Genomic DNA, 22,343 nt, shown 5'->3' on the forward strand with positions numbered 1-22,343 from the left:
AAGGTTTTCTTCAGGTCGGGTTTGTATTTGGATCAAACTCGTTACGTTATACAGTACGTCCTAAGAGATATATATATTTATATATTATAAGCAAAATAATTTTTTTAACGAATATATATTATTATTTGCATAATAATCAATAATAATAATTCAATAATAGACCGTGGAGTTCAATTATTCTTACAAAACAGAGAAACAAAAGCTGAGCGGTCTGGTCTGATGCGTAGCGTAACGAACGATGCCATCTTCCGCACCAATCTCATCGCCTTCATCTCTCGCTCTCCTCTCAACCAAAACTCGATCTCCACTCTCCCTCATCCTCCTCACTCCCAAATCCCTAATCTTCTCCACCAGAACCAGAACCCCCGATCTTCCTTCTTCCCTTTTCGCTTCCCGGCGACCCCGCGATTTCATCAACGTTAGATTCGATCCTTGTCTTCGTCTACTTTGTATATGCATACACGGTCTGAAACTGTTTCTGGGTTTTGAAACAGGGGAGGGATGAGTTCGTTGACGGTGCGCGGACAGGCTGGAACCGGAAGATCAGACCGGAGTACGGGTTCGACGACGAGGAAGACGAAGACGATCACGAGGAGGAGGAGGAAGAAGAAGATAGAAGCTTGGATCTTTTACTTAGGTTTGTGGAGAATGTCTTCAGAAAGGTTTCAAAGAGAGCAAGGAGAGCCGTCCGATCAATCTTGCCTGTTTCCATCTCCACGAAGCTGGTAAAGTCTCGACCTTTCGAATGGAAATTGATGATTCGTTTTTTTCGAGTATTGAATCAAAGGGACAACCTTTGTGCTGTTTTGTTTCAATGTAGGTGGGTTTCTCAGTGAATGGCGTACTTATACTTGCGTTTTTGTGGATCTTGAAGGCCTTTCTCGAGGTAATTATACTCTAAAGATCCGTTAAATTATGAACCTTTAGATGCTTTAGTCTTGTTGGAAGTTAGCAAGGAGTGGATTTGTTTAGTTGTCTTACAATGTACCGTGCAAGGCATGCCTGATGATGCCTCTCTGTTGTTGAACACATGAGCTAACGTGCATATTCACCAGTGTTATATTACTTGACATAAATCAAAACGTTGATAGCTTCTTTTTTTTTATGTTGGATTGGCTTCTTTTTTTTTATAATGTAATTTCGCATGGTTGAATGCAGGTAGCTTGCACACTTGGGACTATTGTATTTACGAGCATTCTACTTATACGGGGACTTTGGGCTGGTGTAGCATACGTTCAAGAAAGCCGCAACAATAGGATCAACGAACTCGCTGATGACCCTCGTGCTTGGAACGGGGTGCAACCAGCTTCTTGATTATAATTCGCTTTATGCTTCAGAGAATCTCAAATTTCTGACTTTCGAGAGCTAAAACCGGTTCAGGTTCTCCGAAGGCAATAAAATCACAGCTGAGTTCTGAATCAGAAAGCAGTTACAGTGGATGGATGTTCTTTCGTTTTTTTTTTTTTTGCGTCGGCTGATAATATTATTTTCAAAAGTAAAATCCTGATACAACGACTTCGGACACACCAGAGCCCAAAGAAAGGCAACTAAGAGCAAGTCCATCGGGGGCTCCTAAACTAAAGGAGGTTTCAAACAAAATGGAAAAATAAATAAATGAAAAAAGCCAAAAAAAGAAAGAACCGCCTCTTAAATGGACCTTTCTGGGACTGGTAGGAGACCCTAACATGGTAGTTTTCTATACGACCTCCCCATAATGTTTCTCTCTCTCTCCTTTGCCTTGCGAAATCAATTTACCTCCGTTCTGGAATCTCATCAGAAGAGAAGAAGGCTTGAAGAGAATAGCAATGATCAATCTGACTCCTCTCTCGTTCTCATCAATCCGCCTCCTCTCTCGAATCTCTTTCTTTGACTCGATGGGGCAGCTGTGGAAGGAGCAGACGGTCGCCGGGAAGCCTGCTGGGTTCTTCGTGAGTACGGGGACTCAGGGAGGTGGACAAGAGACCACTGCGTAAGCTAACTCTGTTGTTTCTGTCTGAAAATAAAGTAGTTGACTTTGGAGTACAAGTGTTTAGTTCTTGTCATCAAAGTTTTGTCTTTTGATTTTTGATTGAGGCATTGTATGAAATTAATGAGAAAGTACATAAAGACATGAACTTTATGTTTTACCTGAAAATTTTGTTGTGTTCGACAGTTGAGTTTATAGTCTATGGTGGAATCTTAATAAAGGTTTTAGTTTTAGAACTCAGTTGGACCTCATCAATCTGCGGTAGATTCTTAACGTTCTTTCTCAGCTGATTTACTCCTAACTTCTATGGAATCTATACCCTTCTTTTTTTTTGTCAATAGGCTTCTGTGATAGTTTGATTCCTTTACACAATATTTTTGTAATATTGTCTAGTACTGATGATCTAACAAAGCAATACAGAGAAGCATAACAATGTGAGGTATTACATCACATGGCTTTTGTAGATCTTAACAAGTGTACAATTAGATGGTCCTTTATTTTGCTATTTTGTAGTGTCAATCTCTGAAACATACAATGTGTTTGTTTTGCAGATGGACAGCAATCACACAGCTGGTGCATCACGGGATGCTAATCGTCCCCATAGGCTACACATTTGGAGCAGGAATGTTCAAAATGGACTCGATCCATGGAGGCTCACCTTATGGAGCCGGTGTGTTCGCTGGTGATGGCTCAATAGAAGCTACGGAGACAGAGTTGGCTCTTGCTGAACCTCAATGAAAACCTCAATGAGGTTCATTTTCTTTCAAATCATTTAACTTAAAATAAAAAAAAATTAAGAACCTTGATGAGGTTCTCCCAATGGAGGACGAAAAAATTAAATAGACAAACATGGGTTCTAAAGTTTTCAAATCATAAAATTAACCACTAATTTAATCTTAAGAACCCTTTATGGTCTCTAACCAATGGAGGTGGTCTAAAGCCCACAACGGAGCAGCTTAGATCCACAACATGTCGGACACACCAAAGCCCAAAAAAGGCAACTAAAACCCACAACGGAGCAGCTTAGACCCACAACAAGGGCAACTAACATAACCTTGATAAAACATAGACCAAACCGCAATAAACACAGCAACCTAAACATAGCTACACTTAAGCATAAGACACTCCAATGTAGCAAACCTCCTAAATAGCAATAAGCAGTGAGCTAGACATATCGCTGCTGCCCACGGCAGCCACCCGATACCATCCGCTTGAAGAACCCAAGACACCAAGTCTTCTTAACCCGGATCTATCGCTGCCGCCTATGACCTGCCAAATGATACCATCCCTACTCGTAACCAAGACCCAAAGCTTCACAACCCGACAAGAAGAATCGCTCCACGATCCACACAACTTTCGGATACGGTTTGAACGCACTCTCTAACGTCCACTTTACACCTAGATAGAAACTCACCATAACCCTTCACACAATCAAGCCTCGACGATCCAAACCCATAACACTAATTAACACTCCGACCGACGAAAGCTCACTGCAATCACCACCATAAAAGGAGAAATCTGCCACTGAACCCGTCAAACACAAACACAGAAACTTCTCGCACTGGGACTGGCAAGCCGCTAAGATACGATGAAAATAAATATACTAGTAGACAGGACAAGTCTAATCCCGAAACCATTCCTAGACGGACCGATAGTGTCCAAGAGATTGAATTCAGACCAAGTACCAATGATTTCATCACCCTAAGGCGCTTCCAAACTATACCCATAGTCACCAGCAACACCTATCACAAACCATGGTGACCAAACGTCCAAAACAAACTGATACTACAAAAGCGGACCTTGATGACGGGAAGCGGCGAACTCGTCTAACTAGTCCAACTAATCAAATCTTTCAACAGTTTAAACCTCCACCACCGGACAGAACCTGAGGCTCGTCGTCAATGGTGGGATGTTGGAACATCACCACGAACCCCCCCCCCCCCCCCAAGAGACAGAGGATAGTCTTCTAACCCACTCGTTGAACAACTCTTCCATCAGCCTCACCGCCTCCGGGGAAAGTAGATCCGTGGTAGATGAGGCGACTCACCAGAGCACGCGCCGTCTCCGTGATGATTCCGTCGGAGATCTGAAACGGGAAAACCAGATCTGACTTAATCATCAGTCCTAAAAGCCGACTCACCATTTCTCTGCCGTATCTTGAGCCTCGCCTTTTCTCCATAAGAAAACAAGTCCGGCCTCCGTTGAAACCGAAGCATCACCAGTGGAACTCGAGCGTTACATAGCAAATTGCATATAGACTTGGAAATGGAAGGAGAAGAGGAGAGCAAAGAGCAAATGAGAGAGAGGGTTGAGGAAATCGCCTCCGGCACCGTCGAAGGCGGCCGGCCGGCCGGAGCCAGGGTTTCTCAAAAAAAAAATTCGCTGTTTTTAAACCTTTATAATTCAAAGAAGGAAGGACTGATGTTCTTTCGTTATATGTGATGATTTAGTAATTAAAAGAACAAAATGTAATATTTGTAGCATTTTACTAAGTCAGCTCTATGGAAGCTTGGCATGTAGCATTTCTTGGTTTTCTAAAAAAAATATATAATAGAGATCTCACCATTTACCGAAGTTCATTTTACTAGTTTTGTCATAATCAGAATTTGAATGACTGTATTCAATCATTCATAGGTTTAGTCACACTCATTTTATTAATTAATTTTCTCAAATCTGGAAGAATGATTCAGCAAAAGAGAGTGCAGTCCTTGCTTTGCTCCACTCGATCGACACCAAGTCAAAGCTCGCTGTAGCAAAGGTTGCTTTACTCTTCTGGTCTGTCCAACATCGTTCTGAACATTGGAAGGTGCTCTCCAATACTTAACTTCCACCTGTCCAGACATCTCATATTCAGCTCCCTGATCTATGAGAAAGCAGATTTCAATACAGCAAAACCCTACCACTACAGTTTGCTGACATCTTCATGAATTACGCTCTAGCCTGAGTGTGCATCAACCTCCCACTCTCCCACTACAAAAGGGTGTTAGATTGTATGCATATACGACAATCTCTAAGACGTTGTATTGTATATATTGTTTGTTGTGTTTTTTTTTTTTGTTCAGTGGTTGTATATTAGGGCTCTGGTTGTATAGTTAGGATACAATTTGTTTATATGTACTATTTAGTCCTATAAATAATACAAACGGCTCATGGAGTTTTCATAAGTCTATATGTTGTATGGGTGGTTTTGTTGTTTTTGTATAAATTAATGAAACAGGGTATGCATATAGTATATACAACTACTTTTTCGCTTTGACTTAAACAATTTAGTTCATGTAAAAAACAATTTAGTTCAGATTCGGCTTGATTTATATGCCAGCTCCCAAGACTACAAATCTTTGCCTTCTATTGGATTTGTTGTTAGCTTTATATTATACATTTTAATCGTCACATGCTAGAGCATAATTCATGGGAATGCCAGCAAACTGTGAAAAGAAGAGTCAAGAGTTGTATATATATATTATACTATTGGATTGGATTTGCTGTTAGCTTTATAGCATACATTTTAATCGTGTTATATACGCCTAACTAGTCGGTTCTAAGCTTTATAACACTACAAAAAATATGAGTATTAGTAGCAGTTCGCGGTAGCACGAATTCACGAACTGCCACCGAAAGTCCCAAAATCTTAGCACTACTCTATTATAGCACTAAATTTGCGTTAAGATAAAATTTCATTAAGCGGGAAAGCAAAAATCATTATAGGTGAAAAAATATTTTGGAGCCAACACTTGGTGAATTTTGGGTTTCCTTTACATTTTTGTGTTAAAAAAAAATAGGTTTCTTATCTCTTTGATAAAAAAAAAAAAAACTTTCTTATCTCTAGTCGTCTCTGTCCCTCTCGAGTCTCATCTCTGCGTTTCCCCCTTTACTCCATCTCGAGCTCCACCACTCTGTGGTCTCCACTCACCCACAATCGAACAAGGTGGCGCCTCTTGTCCACTCTCGAGCCTCACCGCCGTGCTCTGCTCATCAATCCACCGTGCTCTGCTTCACACCGCAACAGTCTGGCCGTCGTCGCCACGTCAGAGCTCTCATCCATCGCAATCCATCACTGTGTCTGTGACCAAACGACACCACGATAGCACCTGCTCCAAATCAAGCTTCTCTGGCGCGTTCTTGCTTCAACGGAATCATGCCTCACCGTCGGAATCAAAGTGGAGAAGAGAAACAACGGCGTTTCGACAAAAGGTTTGGATTTTTCAAACCTTTTCAAAAGAGCTTTGAGATGTCTCGTTTTCGAAAATCGATTTGTGGTTCTTGTTGTCTCTATACGTTTTCAATCAATCATTATAGGACTCATACAACTTAGAAATCGATTCTGGGTTAAGTCTCTGCGTTTTTGTTCCTTCTTTTACTCTGTCTCTTTGCGTGAATCTATGAGTGACTGTGAAATCTTAGAGTAGCACTGCCTCTGTTTCCTTTCATTTCTCTGCGTGAATCTATGAATTATATCGTCAAGTTTCTGTTCAAGAACCGGATTAAATAACCCACTTGCTTACAGGTGCTGCTACCAAGTAGTGGGCATTGGAAGATGGTACTAACTCTGTCGCTATGGCTAAGAGAAGAAGTAGGTACATATATATGTGTTATCTTTGCTCGTTTCTCTTTATTGAGTGAGTTCCTGATTTTTCATTGCTGAAACTACAGTGAGAGCCAACTTTGAGTTTTTGAAGAAACTTGGAGTTGATTGGTGGTGTTTCTACACGTGAGGTGCAGGTGGAGTTCTTCTTGTTTACGACATCAGCAGACAGCAGACTTTTCAGAGCATTGGTAGATGGCTGAACGAGCTGCACAGTAAGTAACATCACACACAAATATTCATCTCTTTCTTTTCTTATACTAAATAATCTCATCTCTTAATGCAAATATTGCAGCACACTCGGACATGAACGTTGTGACGTTCTTCGTTCATTCGTTACGAATTGGAGTTGATTGGTGGTGTTGTGTTTTACTTGTCTCTTGACAGGTGGTGTTGCGGAAACGCCTTGCCCATATCAAAAGAGAAGTTGATAAAAAGATGGTGGAGAAGAGAAGTTGGTTTCTTGTGTTCTTCTGTGTCAAGCTTTGATCTGAGTTAAGTGAGATTCGGTTTGGATTAGATGGTGAAGGAAACAGAGTAATATGATGTGCTCGGCGTTAGCCCAAGTGCTACTGAGTCTGAGATCAAGACTCAGTTTGTTTATGACTAGATTTGATGGTTATATGTTCTTTTATGGAGTTCGTGTGTTTCATGTATTGATTTTGTATGTTTTGATTCTTTGATGGAAAAACATGTGGTATTATATGATTTATTTGTGTTTTATTAGAGTAAATTATATTTATTAATCTTATTGCAATTATATTATAAACATTATGCTTAAAAATTAAATTATCATTTTACAAATTTAGGGATATATAATTTTAACAAAGTGACTAGCTAGATTTATTTTTAACCTCTATACCCTAAATATATTTTTAATCCCTAAACCCTAAAATTAATCATAAAATATAAATTTTAAACTTTAAGAATTTATATGAATCAATATAAATATACTAATGTAACCTGAATCCATCTAATACCCTAAACTCTAACCTTCAAACTTAGATAATATAACAATGCAAAACTGATTTTATATAATTAATTAGATATAAAATCATCATTTATTGTAAAATAATTGTATTTTTAATTTATATGATTGAGTGTAAAATTAAAAGATAAAAATTGATTAATTAGAGTTTTGTTTTAAAATATTTATATATATATACTAGTTTAGGGGTTCATATGTTTAGTGTGATACTATTATATCAAGTTTGGCGTAGTCAAACCTTAAACCTCTAAACTTTGCTCCAAACCCTAAACCCCAAAACTTAACCTTAAACTATAGACATATATCATAACCCAAATTAGTCATATACACTAAACTCTAACTAAAAATCTTAAAATTTTAAATGTATATCATACCACAGATCATATACCCTATCATACTTATATCATAAACTCACATCTTTAATCTCTAATTTTAAATATAAAAATAATATAAGTAGTTGTTAAAAAAAAAAAAATTATATAACCAGTTGTTACAAAAGTTAAATTTTAAAATCTTAACCTCATACTTATATAGCTAAACTCTGAATCCATACTCCAAATTTCAAACCATATATAATAAACATAACCTTTAAACTTTAAATTTTAATATTTTAGTTCACATTTAATCATATACTTCATTCTAAATCTTAACCTTAAACCATAAACCAAATACCTCATATTAACATATATCATAATACATTAAATCTTAATTTTTAAATAAATTATATTCATACAAGAAAAACATACTACTCCAAACTAACAACATTTCACATTATACATTTACAAAATAAAATTAAACCACCAAATAATAAACCAAAAAATACAATCTAATCTTTTCAGTCAAACCCTAAACCATATATATATATATATCATACCCCAACCAAATACCTCAACATATAATATTAATTAATAAATTTTTAAAACTAAACCGTAAAATATTGATTATAAAATCTTCGTTTTATTCAAACATCAATTTTAAAAAGTTATAAACCAAAAGTCATCAAAATGTTGAAAATAGAACAACAAAAGATAAAAACAAAGAGGAATTCTATTGGATAACTAATAAATAAAAAGGAAAATTACAGGCCAATCCGCTCTCATCACGCGGATCACTCTCTGAGCCGTAGGATACAAATAGATCAATGGATGAGATTTTCTTATTTTCTTTTTTCTTTTTCTTTTTTTCTCTATCTCTCTTTCTCGCTCTTATCTTCACAGATCTTTTTTTTAGATCTCTCCACCTTCGACAAATCTCTTTTATTTTACAGATCTCTTTTTCTTAATCATCTCATACACACACATCACTGTCTTACTCTCCTAACCTCACTCACACACGATTCATCTCACAGACATCTCTCTGTTTCACTCTCATAATCTCTCTGTCTCACGCACGACACATCCCCAACCATCTTCTTCAGAAAGCGACGGTGGAGGCGCCAAAGCAATGGTGGAAGCTGCGGCAGACTCGTCTCTGGTCAAGCACTGCGTTGGCTTCACCTCCTCACCACCACCACCACAGGTCAACTCACTTCACCTTCCTCTTATCTGCTCTCTTGTTCATCTTCTTATATATTTATGATTGATTTTGTTTTGTTTACAGATTTATTAAGGAGCAAGGGAAGGAGAAGCAGTGGTGTGACATAGCGGCGTTTCCGGATCAAGCGTGGTGCGGCGGTGAGGTGGTGGTCGTGCGGTGGAGATGCGAGCATCATGGTCGGCGGAGACAGAAGAAGAATGTAGTTTGGTGGCCGTATTAGGTTTAGTTAGGGTTAATTAGTTAACCAATTTGTAATTCTAAACCAATTTGTAATTGTACCATTTTGTAATTGTAAACCATGTAAACCAAAATTCAATTTATGAAAATACCAATTTATTGTTACAAAAAAACAATTTATTATTTTTCATTAACTAAACCGATTTAATTATAAATTAATCTATAATGTGTTTTTATAAAAAGAAATTAAATGTATATTCTGGATAATTTTTTTATAAATAAATATATATATTCAGTGGCACTGAAAATGTGTTATTAAAAATAATGTTGCAACATGACCAAAATGCCATAGAAATCTACGTAATAGCAAGAAAAATGTGTTATAAAATATGTTATTATATGAAGAAATTAACGTTACAACATCTCTATTATTTATAGCACACGGAAAACGTTACGATAGATGGGGGTCTATTATAGCTGCGGCTGTCACGGCGTTCTTCGAAACGCTACGAAAACGATATGATAGCGTTTTTCGGGTGCTACTAATGCCGATTTTTCTTGTAGTGTAAAATAGAAGTGAAGTTTATAAAGTTGATGTTAAAAGCGGAGGATATGTTATCTAATGCACTTACAGATTACAATACATAGAGGCAGATATATTATTTTCACCTAAAACAAAAACCAACTAAACATCCACAAAAGGCTAAAAGTCGACAATAATGCCAAAAGATTAGTGGATGTATGAAATTCCACTAAGATGCATTTTGAAGTTTTGATGTTCTTATGTACCTTTTATTCCCACTTAGTGGTACACATATATACACAGAGATAGAGACAACACAACACAATGCATATTATCAATAAATATCTTATTAGTTTATATACTTATATATATATGTACCAGGTGGTGTATTAATTTATCTTCTACCTCCAAAATAAATACATGATATTAAAAAAAAAAATACGCATGGGCATCATATATGTCGGGCAGCATCGTCAACTTAGTATGGATCTCAAAACCGAGCTCTCAGAAACAATTTAAAACAAGAAGATACACACGATATATAGTGGTTCAACTTGAGAGTTATATTTTAACATTGCGGTGGACTTCACTAAGACCAACTCCGTTAGGTGAACAATACTCATCTACCGAATAAGCATAGATGCATGTTTTCCATGTGACGTTGTCCTTTATACATCTACGGGGAAGTTCTAATTGACGTATATATACAAATATTCGATTCACCAAAAATAGAGAACTAGACTCTTGTATGGAAGTCAACTGTCAGATGTAGAATAAACGCATATGCATTACTTTGTAAGTAACGATCAATCTCATATAAATTTGACGGCACATCATATCCTCGCAAAACATGAACATATCTCTATCTCCGACAAGAGAGATAAGTCAACTCCGTATATGATTCTGTACAATTAATTAGTTAATCGTCAGCACCTGATAAGTCACGTCAATGTGTATATCTATCTATAACATCAAGTATCGTATTCTATCTGCACCATATGCAAATGAATTCTAGAATCACATGTTTTACAGAAACAATAAATAATCATTTATTTTAATAAGTATTGTGGATGATACTAATTAATTACACTATAAATTCTCTAAACGTGAAAAGGGCTTACTACTAATGAGGTAATGATTATATGATTTAATATTGGGTTTAATCTATCTAACCTTAAAGGAAGATTCTAAGAGAAACAAGAGAGACTCTTCAACCTAACTAAGAGAAGCATATTCCCTCGCATATTGCCTATTGTTACATATTCTTGTAAAGTAATTTACATTTATCCCATGATTTAATTATTATATATGTTAACATATCATATAAGTTGGAAATCAATAGACTTAACCTTTTTTGTTTATCATTTTAAATTAGATGTGATTCTAAGACCTGATCCACCAGAAAAGACATTCAAGTTATCTGTAAGACATTTTACAACATTTGTTTTTCCATTTCATAAACTATTAATTGTGCTTATCCTAACTTTTGTTTGTTTACCAATAAACAAATGGACAGTACACATCAAAATCCCTTTTAATGATTTCAGCTGTGGGCACGTATGATTATTATCAAATATGCATGCGGGTGCGAACTAAGTAGACTAACAACAACACATAATTAAACAAACAAGCTTTTTCTTTAAACAAACATACTTGTCCAAATGTTTTCAGCGTTTTCTAAAATCAAAGAAGAAGGCTCGACAAATCAAGGACCGTGAAACCTATGGGGGGAGAGCATTATTTAGTGTAAGATACATAATATAAAAATATTTAAAATAGAGATATATAATTAAATATTAGATAAAAATGAAACAACTAATTATCTATCATTTAAAGCAAAACAAATATGAGAGTGTGGGACTTGCCACATCCCCACTCCACTTGCGTCCGCCGGTAAAGGCCATTCTGGTAAAGCCCCAAGATCATGATTATCGGGGGTACTTAGAGTGGGGTTCTTAGCGAAATATAAGAACCCGTCTCTTAACTTTTAACTAAAAAAGTTAAGAACCAGTTTTTAAATAAGAGTTTTAAGAACCGGTTTATAACTTTTTAAGTTAAAAGTTAAGAGACATGTTTTTATATTACGCTAAGAACCCTATTTTAAGAATCCCCACTAATCATGCTCTTAAAGGCCTTCAACTCTAGACGTCTAGCCTGCTCAAGGAGCCATCGCAGTCCATGTGGAACTCATGGCAACTCTTTTTCACTAAGAAAACCAGCCGTATAAATATAAATAGAAACAAGTAATTATCTATCAATTTAATAAAGGGCCACAGGATATCCGTTCTCATGTTATGTGGCTAACGAATTTGCGACAAACTAACGCAAAAGATATAAAATTGAATTACTCAACAGCCAGCAGAAATCAAACACGGACACTCAACATCTTCTTCAGAAGTTTTATATATTGTTGTTAATGTAGAAAATTAATTAATAAATTTCCTGTGCTAATACTATATTTTCTATATCAATAACCGTATATATCTTCCATGTCATAGTGATATATATCCATTATCACATATTTTGTGACTACCTAATCATTTAGCCAGACGTTACAAATTTGTGATTGAGTTTGTTAGACGCCAAAAAACAGTAGGCCAGTTCATATTATCAAAAAAAGCAAACAGGGAAAACGATATGATTTGTCGCTTTAACACATGCTAGCACAATACTTTTGGAACATATATAATATAAAGATATAATATGCATTTTGATGTAGAGACTACGTGGAACTCATTGATAAACAAAAAAAAAATTAGGTGGAATTCAAAAAAAGGTTATGAAAAATAGAATAATACGTGGAAAAGTATTGTTGATTTTTGAAAACCTCTGACGGCGTCAGTGTATTCTATAATAAATGGAAAATAAATTATGTCGATAAAAAAATGGAAAATAAAATTATAATCACATTTTTTTCTGCAATTCTTTCGATCTCTCTGGTCTCCTATAAATATTTGATTCCCGAGTCCAATCTCTACCTCAACATCATTCTCACAAATCTCATTTCTCTCCAACTTGTGACCCCTTTACGGTAATATAATATAGCTTTCGGACTTATCTCTCTAGCTCCCCCCCCTTCCCCTCCTCTCTGGTCGTTTAGGGAAGTGCCAATTCTTACCGTTTGTGTCTAAGCGGAGATAGAATCTTAAGAGGGATCTTATAAAGGATCTACCTTTCTTCTTACCCATCTCTCTATCTATTAATGTTTGGGACTCTAGCTTCCGGAGATATCGAAACCGCCAGATTGAGGCGTAATTTGGGGGTAACACGCAATTTAGGGTTTTCCTGCGGTGGATTCGAGGACCTGGGTATGAGGTTGGAAGACGACAACATGAAGCCACGAGAGGAAGATGACGGAGAACACGTGGCTGAAGAAACGGCGTCGTTTGAGATTCAGCAGCAGATGCAGAAGCTTGTTGTTGGGTATGCTCTCACTTCCAAGAAGAAGAAGAGTTTCTTGCAGCCCAAGCTTGAATTAATGGCTAGGTAAAGAAACACACACCACACAAATGCTTCTCTCATCTTCAAAGTTGATGTCTTTCTTTCTTTTTTTTTTTTTTTTTTCCCTGAGACGACTGTTCTTATGTTTTGGCGTATTAAAACAGAACCGACAGTTTCTTTTCAAAATTTCAAAAGGATGGACTTTGACATTTTCCTCTAGATTTGGTTACTATTGTTTTGGTTGGCTTTGCCTGATTCTATTGTGGAGGCCACTAGCTTATTGTCTTGTCATTAGCCCATGTGTTTTGTCCTTTGCTTAGACACGCACTTACTAATGCTTATGGTATCAGGAACCTTGTTTCTATGGGAATATTCCTGGATCCTTTTTGATTAGTCTCTGTTGAAGTTTTGACTTTTTAAAAATAAAATACTGGAGATGTTTTGCCTTTTCTTCACCCACATGGGTGATGTAGTTAAAACAATGACTGGGTTCAACTTATATAATATCATGTTTTAGAATCTCTCAAACAAGGATTTTTATAGTTCAGGGATAAATATTTCTTAATGGTCTTATACTTTGCTTCTTTCTTATCAACCCCATGGCTTTCGTTTTGTTTGCTTTTTTTCCAACAAAGTTTTTGAACAAAGCGCTAACAGTACTTGCTTTTTTGTGTCTGTTTTAGGAGAAAAGGCATTTGCTTTGTCGCCATCGATTTGAACCGTCCACTTTCTGAACAAGGACCGTTTGATGTCGTTTTGCATAAGGTTGGTTAAAACTATAGGAATGCTTTTAACTGCACCTTTTATCTGTGTTGCTGCTGGAAATCTAATCAGTAATATGATTATGCACGTGCAGTTGCTGGGAAAAGAGTGGCAAGAGGTTATTGAGGTTAGGAGAATTGTCTGCCTTTTGGTTTGACAGCATTTAGATTACTATTAACCTTTCATGTGAAGCTGGAACAATACATTTTGAGTCTAGTGTCTGCAAACACAAGATCTTTTTCGACAATATCTCATGTTTCACTGACTTTGTTTGTAGGATTACCAGCAGACACACCCGGAAGTGACTGTGCTTGATCCTCCAAGTTCAATCCAGCGTATATATAATCGACAGTCGATGCTTCAGGGCATGGCAGATTTGAAGCTGTCTGATTGCAGCGGTAATGATTCTCATTTGTTCCTTTGACATTGACATCAACCACTCTTAAATTTCCTTATTAGTAATCTTTGCTTTGTTAAATCCTTGTAGGCAGCATGTTTGTTCCAAAGCAAATGGTTGTCTTGAAAGATTCAGCCTCTAGTGCCGATAAAGTTGTGGAAGCTGGTCTTAAATTTCCACTAGGTAGAACAACTTAACACACCTTTTGCCACTAAATGTCCTTATATATATATGATGATGATTACAAGCAAAGGATATGAATGGATCAAACTTACTTATTTCGCCTTTTGTCCCAGTTGCGAAGCCACTCTGGATCGATGGAACTGCAAAGTCACACCAGTTGTTCTTAGCTTACGACAGGCGCTCGCTTGCAGAACTTGATCCTCCTTTAGTCCTGCAAGAGTTTGTTAATCATGGTACTATTTGGTTTTAAGTTACACTTTAACATAATGTTGAATGCATCTTGATTCATTATTTTGCTGCCTGAAGGTGGAGTTATGTTCAAGGTTTTTGTGGTTGGTGATATCATAAAAGTTGTGAGACGGTTCTCTCTGCCAAATATAAGTAACTGCGACAAAGCCAAAGTTGAAGGCGCCTTCAAATTCCCGAGGGTTTCATCTTCTGCTGCTTCAGCGGATAACGCAGACTTGGACCCTAGTGTTGCTGAGCTTCCTCCAAAGTCTTTCCTCGAGGCCCTTGTGAAAGAGCTACGAACCTTATTGGTATAAACTTGCTTGCCTTCCCGCCTGCAAGTCTGTTTATTTATGTTTGGTTTTAACTTGTTACTGCTTTGTTTTGATAGGGACTTCGGCTTTTCAACATAGACATGATCAGAGAACATGGGAGCAAGAACGTGTTTTATGTTATTGACGTCAATTACTTTCCTGGCAAGTTTTGTTGTTTGTATTCTGAAGCTTTTGTGTAGTATGAATATGATTTTCTCATCTTTGAAAATCTATTTGCAGGTTATGGAAAGATGCCAGATTACGAGCAAGTGTTTGTAGATTTCTTCCAAAACCTGGCGCAAGCCAGACATAAGAAGAGACATTGTAAATGAAGAAAGCTTGGAGGAGAGGTAGCAGACTGATGTCGGTGGTGGTGATAAGAATAATATGACTAATTATGGATTTGTATAGAATTAGCTCTCCCTTTTTGGAAGGCTCTATCAGATAACAAGTTTTTGATTAGTGATTCTGAAGTTTTTTTAATATAATTTATAGACAAGTTGCATTGTAGTACTCATTTCAATCAAAATCCTCAGTTTCGGTTTAGCTATTTAAACCAAACCAATTTATCACCTGATTAATAGAATTAGCTCTTACCGATAACAAGTTTTTGATTAGTGATTCTGAAGTTTTTTTTTTACTCTTTCCGTATTTTTTAATTGATGTTTAAAGTTTTTGCACGAAAATTAAGAAAATACAAAATTTATGTAATATATCTTGGTTATATAATTAGTCATAAATTTTAAATGACATAATAACAAGATAAAAAAAAATTTATACGCTACTGAAATTTGATACTGATGGAGTATAATTTTAGAGGAGTTGCATTGTACTCAATCCCAATCAAAATCCTCAATTTCGGTTTAGCTAAACCAAACAAAACCGATTTAGTTGGTTTGATCAATTGATTTTTTTCAACTCTTCCTATTCGTCTCTGAAAGGCTCAACCTTTGCCTCTCTTAGCTACTATCTCGTTCCCAAAGATGTCTCTCCTACTCCGAACTTTACCTCTCCGACACGCTTCGTTTTCTCTTTTCCTCTCCGCCACGGCCATATCCGCCTCAAACGCCGCCGTTTCGTTCCTCCTACCCAAACCGAGAAGCCTACCGCGAAGAAGAACCTTCTGCAATTCAGCAGCTGCCGCGGCTGCCTCAGCTGACGCCGTTGCAGTGAAGTCGAATCCTTCTCCTCCCTCTGTTCTCAAATGGGTTTCGCGCACGGGGCTTTGCGGTGAGCTGTCAGTGGAAGATGTTGGTAAAAGGGTCCACCTTTGCGGATGGGTCGCCCTTCACCGAGTCCATGGAGGTCTCACTTTCCTTAATCTTCGAGATCATACCGGCATTGTCCAGGTGTCTCAATCTCACCTAAAGTTTGACACTTTGTACTTGTAATGTCAGTCTGAGTGAATGAGACAATAACTAGTGTTTAATTTGATTGGTTAATGGTTTTTATTTGTTCTTTGGTCCGAAATGATTATACTTGATTCGAACCTGTGCAACTTATTCACCTAGTTTGTGTAATGCAAGTATGGATGTTTGAGGAGTTTTATGCTAAGTTGATGTTTGAAAGTTTTGTAATTTTTAGGTTAGGACGCTTCCGGATGAGTTTCCTGAGGCTCATGGCTTGGTCAATGACATGAGGCTTGAGTACGTTGTTTCGGTGGAAGGTACTGTTCGTACTAGGCCTAATGAGTCCATCAACAAGAAGATGAAAACTGGATCCCTTGAGGTATTGCCTTCTCTTCTCATTCAGCTTAAGCCTCATGTGTTTATGCGCGTAGTGTGTTGGTTGCATTAGGTAGTTGCAGAGCATGTTGAAATATTGAACCCTGTGAGGTCAAAGCTTCCTTTCCTAGTTACCACTTCAGACGAGACAAAAGACTCAATTAAAGAAGACATTCGCTTAAGGTGATATATTAGCTTGTGCTACTATATATCTTTCATGGCTGGTCTGTTAGAATCTCTAAGTGCTTACTGATGGTATTTTGTTTGACTGATGTTAGATTCCGATGTCTTGATCTACGCCGTCAGCAAATGAAGAATAATATTGTTCTTCGCCATAACGTGGTGAAGCTGATCAGGAGGTATCTAGAAGACATGCATGGGTTTATTGAGGTACTTCCTTCTCTATTTGAAAGAGGCTCTGCAAAGTTTTGGATCTTAACCAGTTTTTTTTCATCTTGGTTTGTTGTTTGTGTTAGATTGAAACTCCAATACTCTCTAGATCAACCCCGGAAGGCGCACGAGATTATTTGGTACCCTCAAGAATTCAGGTGCAATTAATCTTTGATTTATTTCCCGTTAGAGAATGAAGTTCCCCTCCAGTATAAGCTTTCATTATAGTTTATAGATCTGATTCTGTCAAATGTCTCTTTCGAAGTCAGGAACATTCTATGCTTTGCCACAAAGTCCGCAGCTCTTCAAACAAATGTTAATGGTCTCTGGTTTTGACAAATATTATCAGATAGCAAGGTACGTATATGATCTTTGGCTCTTAAAGCTTGGTTGAGAATTAGACTTTCTGGCATAGGTGGCTCAGTATACTTCATTTACCATAAAAAAATAGGACTGGTCATGTAAATGATTCCTCTCTCTTGCGTTCTGTTTCGGTTGATCAGATGTTTTAGAGATGAAGATCTAAGAGCTGATAGGCAACCTGAATTCACTCAGCTTGATTTGGAAATGGCTTTCATGCCTATGGAGGACATGCTGAAGCTCAATGAAGATCTTATCCGTAAGGTTAGGGTCCCATTGAGTTGTGTTTAATGACTTTTATCTTGTGCGACAGTGATGCAAGACTGTTGTCAAAAAAATGTGTGTACAAACTTGTTACTTCATACTTTGACCTACTTGTGCAGGTATTTTCAGAGATTAAAGGTATCCAGCTACCTGATCCATTCCCAAGAGTGACGTATGCTGATGCGATGGATCGATATGGTTCAGATAGACCAGATGCAAGATTTGATCTTGAGTTGAAAGATGTAATATTATCTGCATCTTGCTTATTTCGTTAATGTTACAAAGAAGTATATATACCTTAATGTACAGAAGCTTTGAAGTCTGTTTAAAATATTAAATTCTGAAACTGCAGGTGTCAAATGTTTTCACAGAATCTTCCTTCAGGGTTTTCACAGAGGGCCTTGAAAGTGGTGGAATCATTAAGGTGTTATGTGTGCCTTCTGGTGCTAAAAAGTATTCAAACTCGGCTCTCAAAAAAGGAGATGTTTACAATGAAGCAATGAAATCTGGAGCCAAGGGTCTGCCTTTCTTGAAGGTCTCGGATAATGGTAAATAGATATATCATGCCTACTTCTTTCTCTCTGTCATACTTTGTACATTCAGCTCTGATGAGGTTTTAAACTTATGATGCAGGCGACCTCGAGGGAGTTGCAGCATTAGTGTCTAGTTTAGACTCAGAGGATAAATCAAACTTTGTGAAACAATGTGGAGCAAAGCCTGGTGATCTTATTTTATTCGGAGTGGGTCCTGCTGCTTCTGTTAACAAAACCCTCGACAGGCTAAGACTCTTTGTAGCCCATGACATGGATTTGATCGACCATGTAAGTTTCTCAATTTGCCAGTCACTTCTTTTTTTCCCCTTCAGTGACAGTATATCAGATTAATACCATTTCTTGTTTATTATATAGTCCAAACACTCCATTATGTGGGTAACGGACTTCCCAATGTTTGAGTGGAATGAACCAGAGCAGAGGCTTGAGGCGTTACATCATCCATTCACAGCTCCAAGGCCTGAAGATATGGATGACTTACCTTCTGCACGAGCTCTTGCCTATGACATGGTCTATAATGGCGTCGAGGTACATAAACAGCTTAGCCATTTTCTTGAACAATGGTTTGGTAGATCTTTTGATATACTGTCTCGATGTATGCTAGATTGGTGGAGGAAGTTTAAGGATATATAAGCGGGATGTCCAAGAAAAGGTTCTAGAGATCATTGGCATCTCAGCTGAAGAGGTTAGAATCACTTTGTTTGATTGATTATTACAGAAAAGCCTTTTCTCATGCTGTTTTCTACAAACAGGCTGAAGCAAAGTTTGGCTATCTTCTGGAGGCTCTTGACATGGGTGCTCCTCCTCATGGTATGTCAATAACTTGATGGCACTCTTGTGATGATTATGATGATGCTGAACAAAATTGTTCAAGCATGGTTGATGAGCATCTGGTATATTGTTTGCAGGTGGAATTGCTTATGGATTAGATAGGATGGTAATGATGCTGGCAGGTGCGAGTTCCATAAGGGATGTAATAGCTTTCCCAAAGACAACCACTGCGCAATGTGCCCTAACCAGAACTCCCTCGGAAGTCGATCCAAAGCAGCTCGAAGATCTCTCCATCCGCACCAACTAATACCACTCTCAACACAAGCATCATTGTATCTTTAATGCTCTGAGAAGAGGAGTAAGTAGAGATGTGGTTATGGTATCTCTCTTGCCAAAGCTCTTGTCCACATCTTCAGTGTGGTTATTGATTTTAAAGAAATTTGTATGGATGTCCACTTTTTGAAACGATATTTGCAGAAGTGATTTGCAAAACTCCCAAGAAGTGATTATAAAAGATTGATATTTTTTAACTCACAATAGCATTTTTGAGTTGCTAATTCCTAAATGTTATCTATAAGGTGTGAATCTTGGTCAGATGATAATGTCCGTATAATGAAAAGGAAACACAATGTAATATGTGATGAAAAGTGTTGCGTTTTATGTGATGAAAAGTGTTGCTTTAGCTGTTTAAATAACCAAATTATTTTTTATAGCTTCTCCTAATTTTACATAATCAAATAAGGTTATTTAAACAGCTAACGCAACACTTTTCATCACATAAAACTGAACACTTTTCATCACATATTACATTTTGTTTCCTTTTTCATTATACACATTTGATATTTATATTATTCTACAGCTTTAGACATGATTGTTGCTGTTTCAGACAGTGCATACAAGAAGAGACCAGTTCCCACGTAGCTGACAAATATCAAGCTTAGTTTTCCATGGGACAAGTGAAAGCAGATCCGTAGCCAAACTTGAAGATGACTATACAATTTTTGAAACTAAGTAGCAGAGACAGACACTGATGTTTTTAGTTTTTACTATGACAGGTGAAAAAAACAGAAAACATTCACATTAACTGATCCATTTTCTTTCCATCGGAGCTTCATTACTCTGCTGCCATCGCTTCTTCTTCATCTTCTTCTTTCCCTTCTATACTTATATCCGGCAGAGTTTGTGTATCAGTGAGAGCTTCTCTCTCTTCTTGCAACATTGTGCTTTCAGGAGTATCATCTGCTTCCTCCGTTTGCTCTGTGGCAAAATGGTCTGAGCTTTCTTTCTCTTCTGTTTCATCATCACCTTCAGACCTTGAACTCTCCTTCATCACCTCAGTTGTGTTCGACCCAGAGATGTTTTCAACTAGAGAAGACTTTAAAGTTGAGTTCTTGAACTCATCTTGAATGGAATATGTGTTGGTAATGTTTGCAGAAACAGTGATGTTGGCATCAGTTTCATTACGGGTTTGCTCAAGTTCGATGGCATTCTGTAGATCAGAGGATCCTGAAGGTGGTGCACCATCTTCTGTTTTGTCATGTTCTTGACTCCGTTCTTGCATGGTTCTTGTTTCATTCTGCAAAAACCCTGAAGCTTCAAGAACTGCTTCTGTCGAATTACCATTCACTGTTTCAACTCTTGATTCAGTGGATGATTCACTCTCACCTTCTTTCACTTGAGTGATTGTTTTCTCCACAGCTTCTTCTCCTAACTTCAAGACAGGTTCCTTCTGAACCTCAACCTCACTTATAGTGGTATTAAATCTGTTCTCCTGAGCTGGTCCTGTTGCATTTCCATAACTTTCTTTCAGTTTATCAGTGTTCAGAATCCGAGACTCATGAGACACTGCGCTGGAAGCATCATCAGCTTTGTAATGCTCCTCGCGTGCCTCATGAACAGTCATATCAGTCTCTGTTTCTTTCTCACCATTCTCCTTCTCTTCTTGAAGCAATTGATCATCCTTACTTCGATCTTGTTCATCAATATCATCTTCTTCTTCTTCTTCATGTTTGTTATCTTCCACATCCTCTTCAACTACTTCCTCTCCTAGCTTGTTCTTATCTTCTTCTTCTTCCTCTTCACCCTCCTCATCTTCTTTCTCCTCTTCCTCATGAGTACTACTATTCTCTACTCTACTCTTGCTCTCTTTCTCTTCTTCTTCTTCATCCTCCTCCTCTTCCACATGCTTCTCTTTCTCGTTCTGATTATGATAACCGGGTAAAAGATCTTTTCTTCCAAGCTTCACCATCCCTTCTTCACTCTCTAACAACACCGTTGATTTCTTGAAATCTGCCTCATAGAGTTCCTTCTTCTTGTCATGAGAATACTTCACTTGATAGATTAACCAGATGCAAACTCCAAGTAGAACACATATCTGCAGGACATGCTTCCCTTTGATACCTCTGCTCCCTCTTTGGCTTCTGCTTGATGATTGTTTCTTCATCTTTAACAAACACTCTTAATATTCTTCTCACACACAACTATACAAATACCATACTTAGATTCTTTTAACCTGTGACAATAAAGGAACAGCCTTTACAGAATAAGACAAGCAAATCACCTAAATGAACATCACAAGATGTGACATGCAAAAGAAAAAGACCAATTGATTGCAACCATGATGCAAGTTAGTAACAGAGTTACAGAGAATCTAACCAAAGTACACTACTTGAAACACTAATCAGGAGAAGACATCTGAGAATCTAGCAAGTTGTAGGAGAACAGCAACTAAAGCTTTGATCTTGATGAGTCAAATCAAGAACCCAAAACAGCTTAAAGTTGTATATAATCAAAACAAGAAGATAGAACCCACAAAGAGTATGAATGCAGGAAAAGAATCAGATTCGGAGACAGCAGAAAATAAAAAATGAAGCTTTTGTGAGGAAGAGAGAGTACCTAAGAGTTTGAGAGATGGATTTGCCTGAGGGAAAGAGATTGAGCTTTGGTAAATCCACAGAGAGAGTTTAGGAAGGGGACAAAGAGGAAAAACGTCGAAGAAGAAAAGAGTGTGATAACGCCCAGACAACGCAAAGACAGGTGAAGCGATGACTAATTGACTATTGTCTGTCTCTCTCTCTCTCATTTTTTTAATTATTTTTGGACTAATTTTATCTTTAATATTATCTTTAAAAACTGAGTTATCTTAAAAGTTTCAATTACCAAAGCTCATTCTAATAAGGAGACTGA

At 37.3% G+C, this 22,343-nt stretch overlaps 5 protein-coding genes and 1 long non-coding RNA gene across 10 annotated transcripts; 5 read left to right on the plus strand and 1 right to left on the minus strand.

The window, feature by feature from the left end:
* Positions 1-149: 149 nt before the first annotated feature.
* On the plus strand, positions 150-1,439 carry LOC106438555 (protein SHORT HYPOCOTYL IN WHITE LIGHT 1-like). Its single transcript, XM_013879753.3, has 4 exons — positions 150-418; positions 495-725; positions 821-886; positions 1,159-1,439. Exons 1-4 carry the CDS (start codon positions 239-241, stop codon positions 1,312-1,314), a joined length of 633 nt encoding a protein of 210 aa, XP_013735207.1. The 5' UTR covers positions 150-238; the 3' UTR covers positions 1,315-1,439.
* Positions 1,440-1,568: 129 nt separating this feature from the next.
* LOC111201838 (probable NAD(P)H dehydrogenase (quinone) FQR1-like 2) lies at positions 1,569-7,294 on the plus strand. Of its 5 annotated transcripts, none has more exons than XR_007318277.1 (6): positions 1,569-1,969; positions 2,518-2,717; positions 4,647-6,157; positions 6,471-6,540; positions 6,617-6,763; positions 6,844-7,294. XR_007318277.1 is itself a non-coding variant. In XM_013879754.3 (2 exons), exons 1-2 carry the CDS (start codon positions 1,806-1,808, stop codon positions 2,702-2,704), a joined length of 351 nt encoding a protein of 116 aa, XP_013735208.2. In that variant the 5' UTR covers positions 1,569-1,805; the 3' UTR covers positions 2,705-2,827. The 5 variants fall into 5 exon arrangements, 1 of the variants encoding a protein (XP_013735208.2); XR_007318276.1 differs by having other exon boundaries at positions 6,936-7,294; XR_002654777.2 differs by having other exon boundaries at positions 6,471-6,536.
* A 1,393-nt stretch (positions 7,295-8,687) lies between these two features.
* On the plus strand, positions 8,688-9,383 carry LOC125580557. The gene is made up of 2 exons (XR_007318278.1): positions 8,688-9,054; positions 9,136-9,383. It is a non-coding gene; the product is annotated as an uncharacterized LOC125580557 (long non-coding RNA).
* Positions 9,384-12,671: 3,288 nt separating this feature from the next.
* Positions 12,672-15,643, plus strand: LOC106438554 (inositol-tetrakisphosphate 1-kinase 2). The gene is made up of 9 exons (XM_013879752.3): positions 12,672-13,258; positions 13,897-13,978; positions 14,070-14,102; positions 14,253-14,373; positions 14,463-14,555; positions 14,669-14,788; positions 14,862-15,094; positions 15,175-15,259; positions 15,338-15,643. The coding sequence occupies exons 1-9, from the start codon at positions 12,975-12,977 to the stop codon at positions 15,427-15,429; spliced, it is 1,143 nt and encodes a 380-aa protein (XP_013735206.2). The 5' UTR covers positions 12,672-12,974; the 3' UTR covers positions 15,430-15,643.
* Positions 15,644-16,029: 386 nt separating this feature from the next.
* On the plus strand, positions 16,030-19,687 carry LOC106438552 (aspartate--tRNA ligase, chloroplastic/mitochondrial). Its single transcript, XM_013879750.3, has 14 exons — positions 16,030-16,446; positions 16,682-16,825; positions 16,895-17,004; positions 17,100-17,211; positions 17,298-17,369; positions 17,477-17,568; positions 17,715-17,835; positions 17,955-18,077; positions 18,188-18,383; positions 18,469-18,656; positions 18,744-18,914; positions 18,991-19,071; positions 19,139-19,196; positions 19,295-19,687. Exons 1-14 carry the CDS (start codon positions 16,081-16,083, stop codon positions 19,462-19,464), a joined length of 2,004 nt encoding a protein of 667 aa, XP_013735204.2. The 5' UTR covers positions 16,030-16,080; the 3' UTR covers positions 19,465-19,687.
* Positions 19,688-20,075: 388 nt separating this feature from the next.
* On the minus strand, positions 20,076-22,240 carry LOC106438553 (cilia- and flagella-associated protein 251). Its single transcript, XM_013879751.3, has 2 exons — positions 22,053-22,240; positions 20,076-21,669 (listed from the first exon to the last, which is right to left on the minus strand). The coding sequence occupies exon 2, from the start codon at positions 21,598-21,600 to the stop codon at positions 20,272-20,274; it is 1,329 nt and encodes a 442-aa protein (XP_013735205.2). The 5' UTR covers positions 21,601-21,669; positions 22,053-22,240; the 3' UTR covers positions 20,076-20,271.
* Positions 22,241-22,343: the final 103 nt, after the last annotated feature.

The sequence above is a fragment of the Brassica napus genome, chromosome C1 (genome assembly GCF_020379485.1).
Source record: "Brassica napus cultivar Da-Ae chromosome C1, Da-Ae, whole genome shotgun sequence".
Classification (NCBI taxonomy): domain Eukaryota; kingdom Viridiplantae; phylum Streptophyta; class Magnoliopsida; order Brassicales; family Brassicaceae; genus Brassica; species Brassica napus.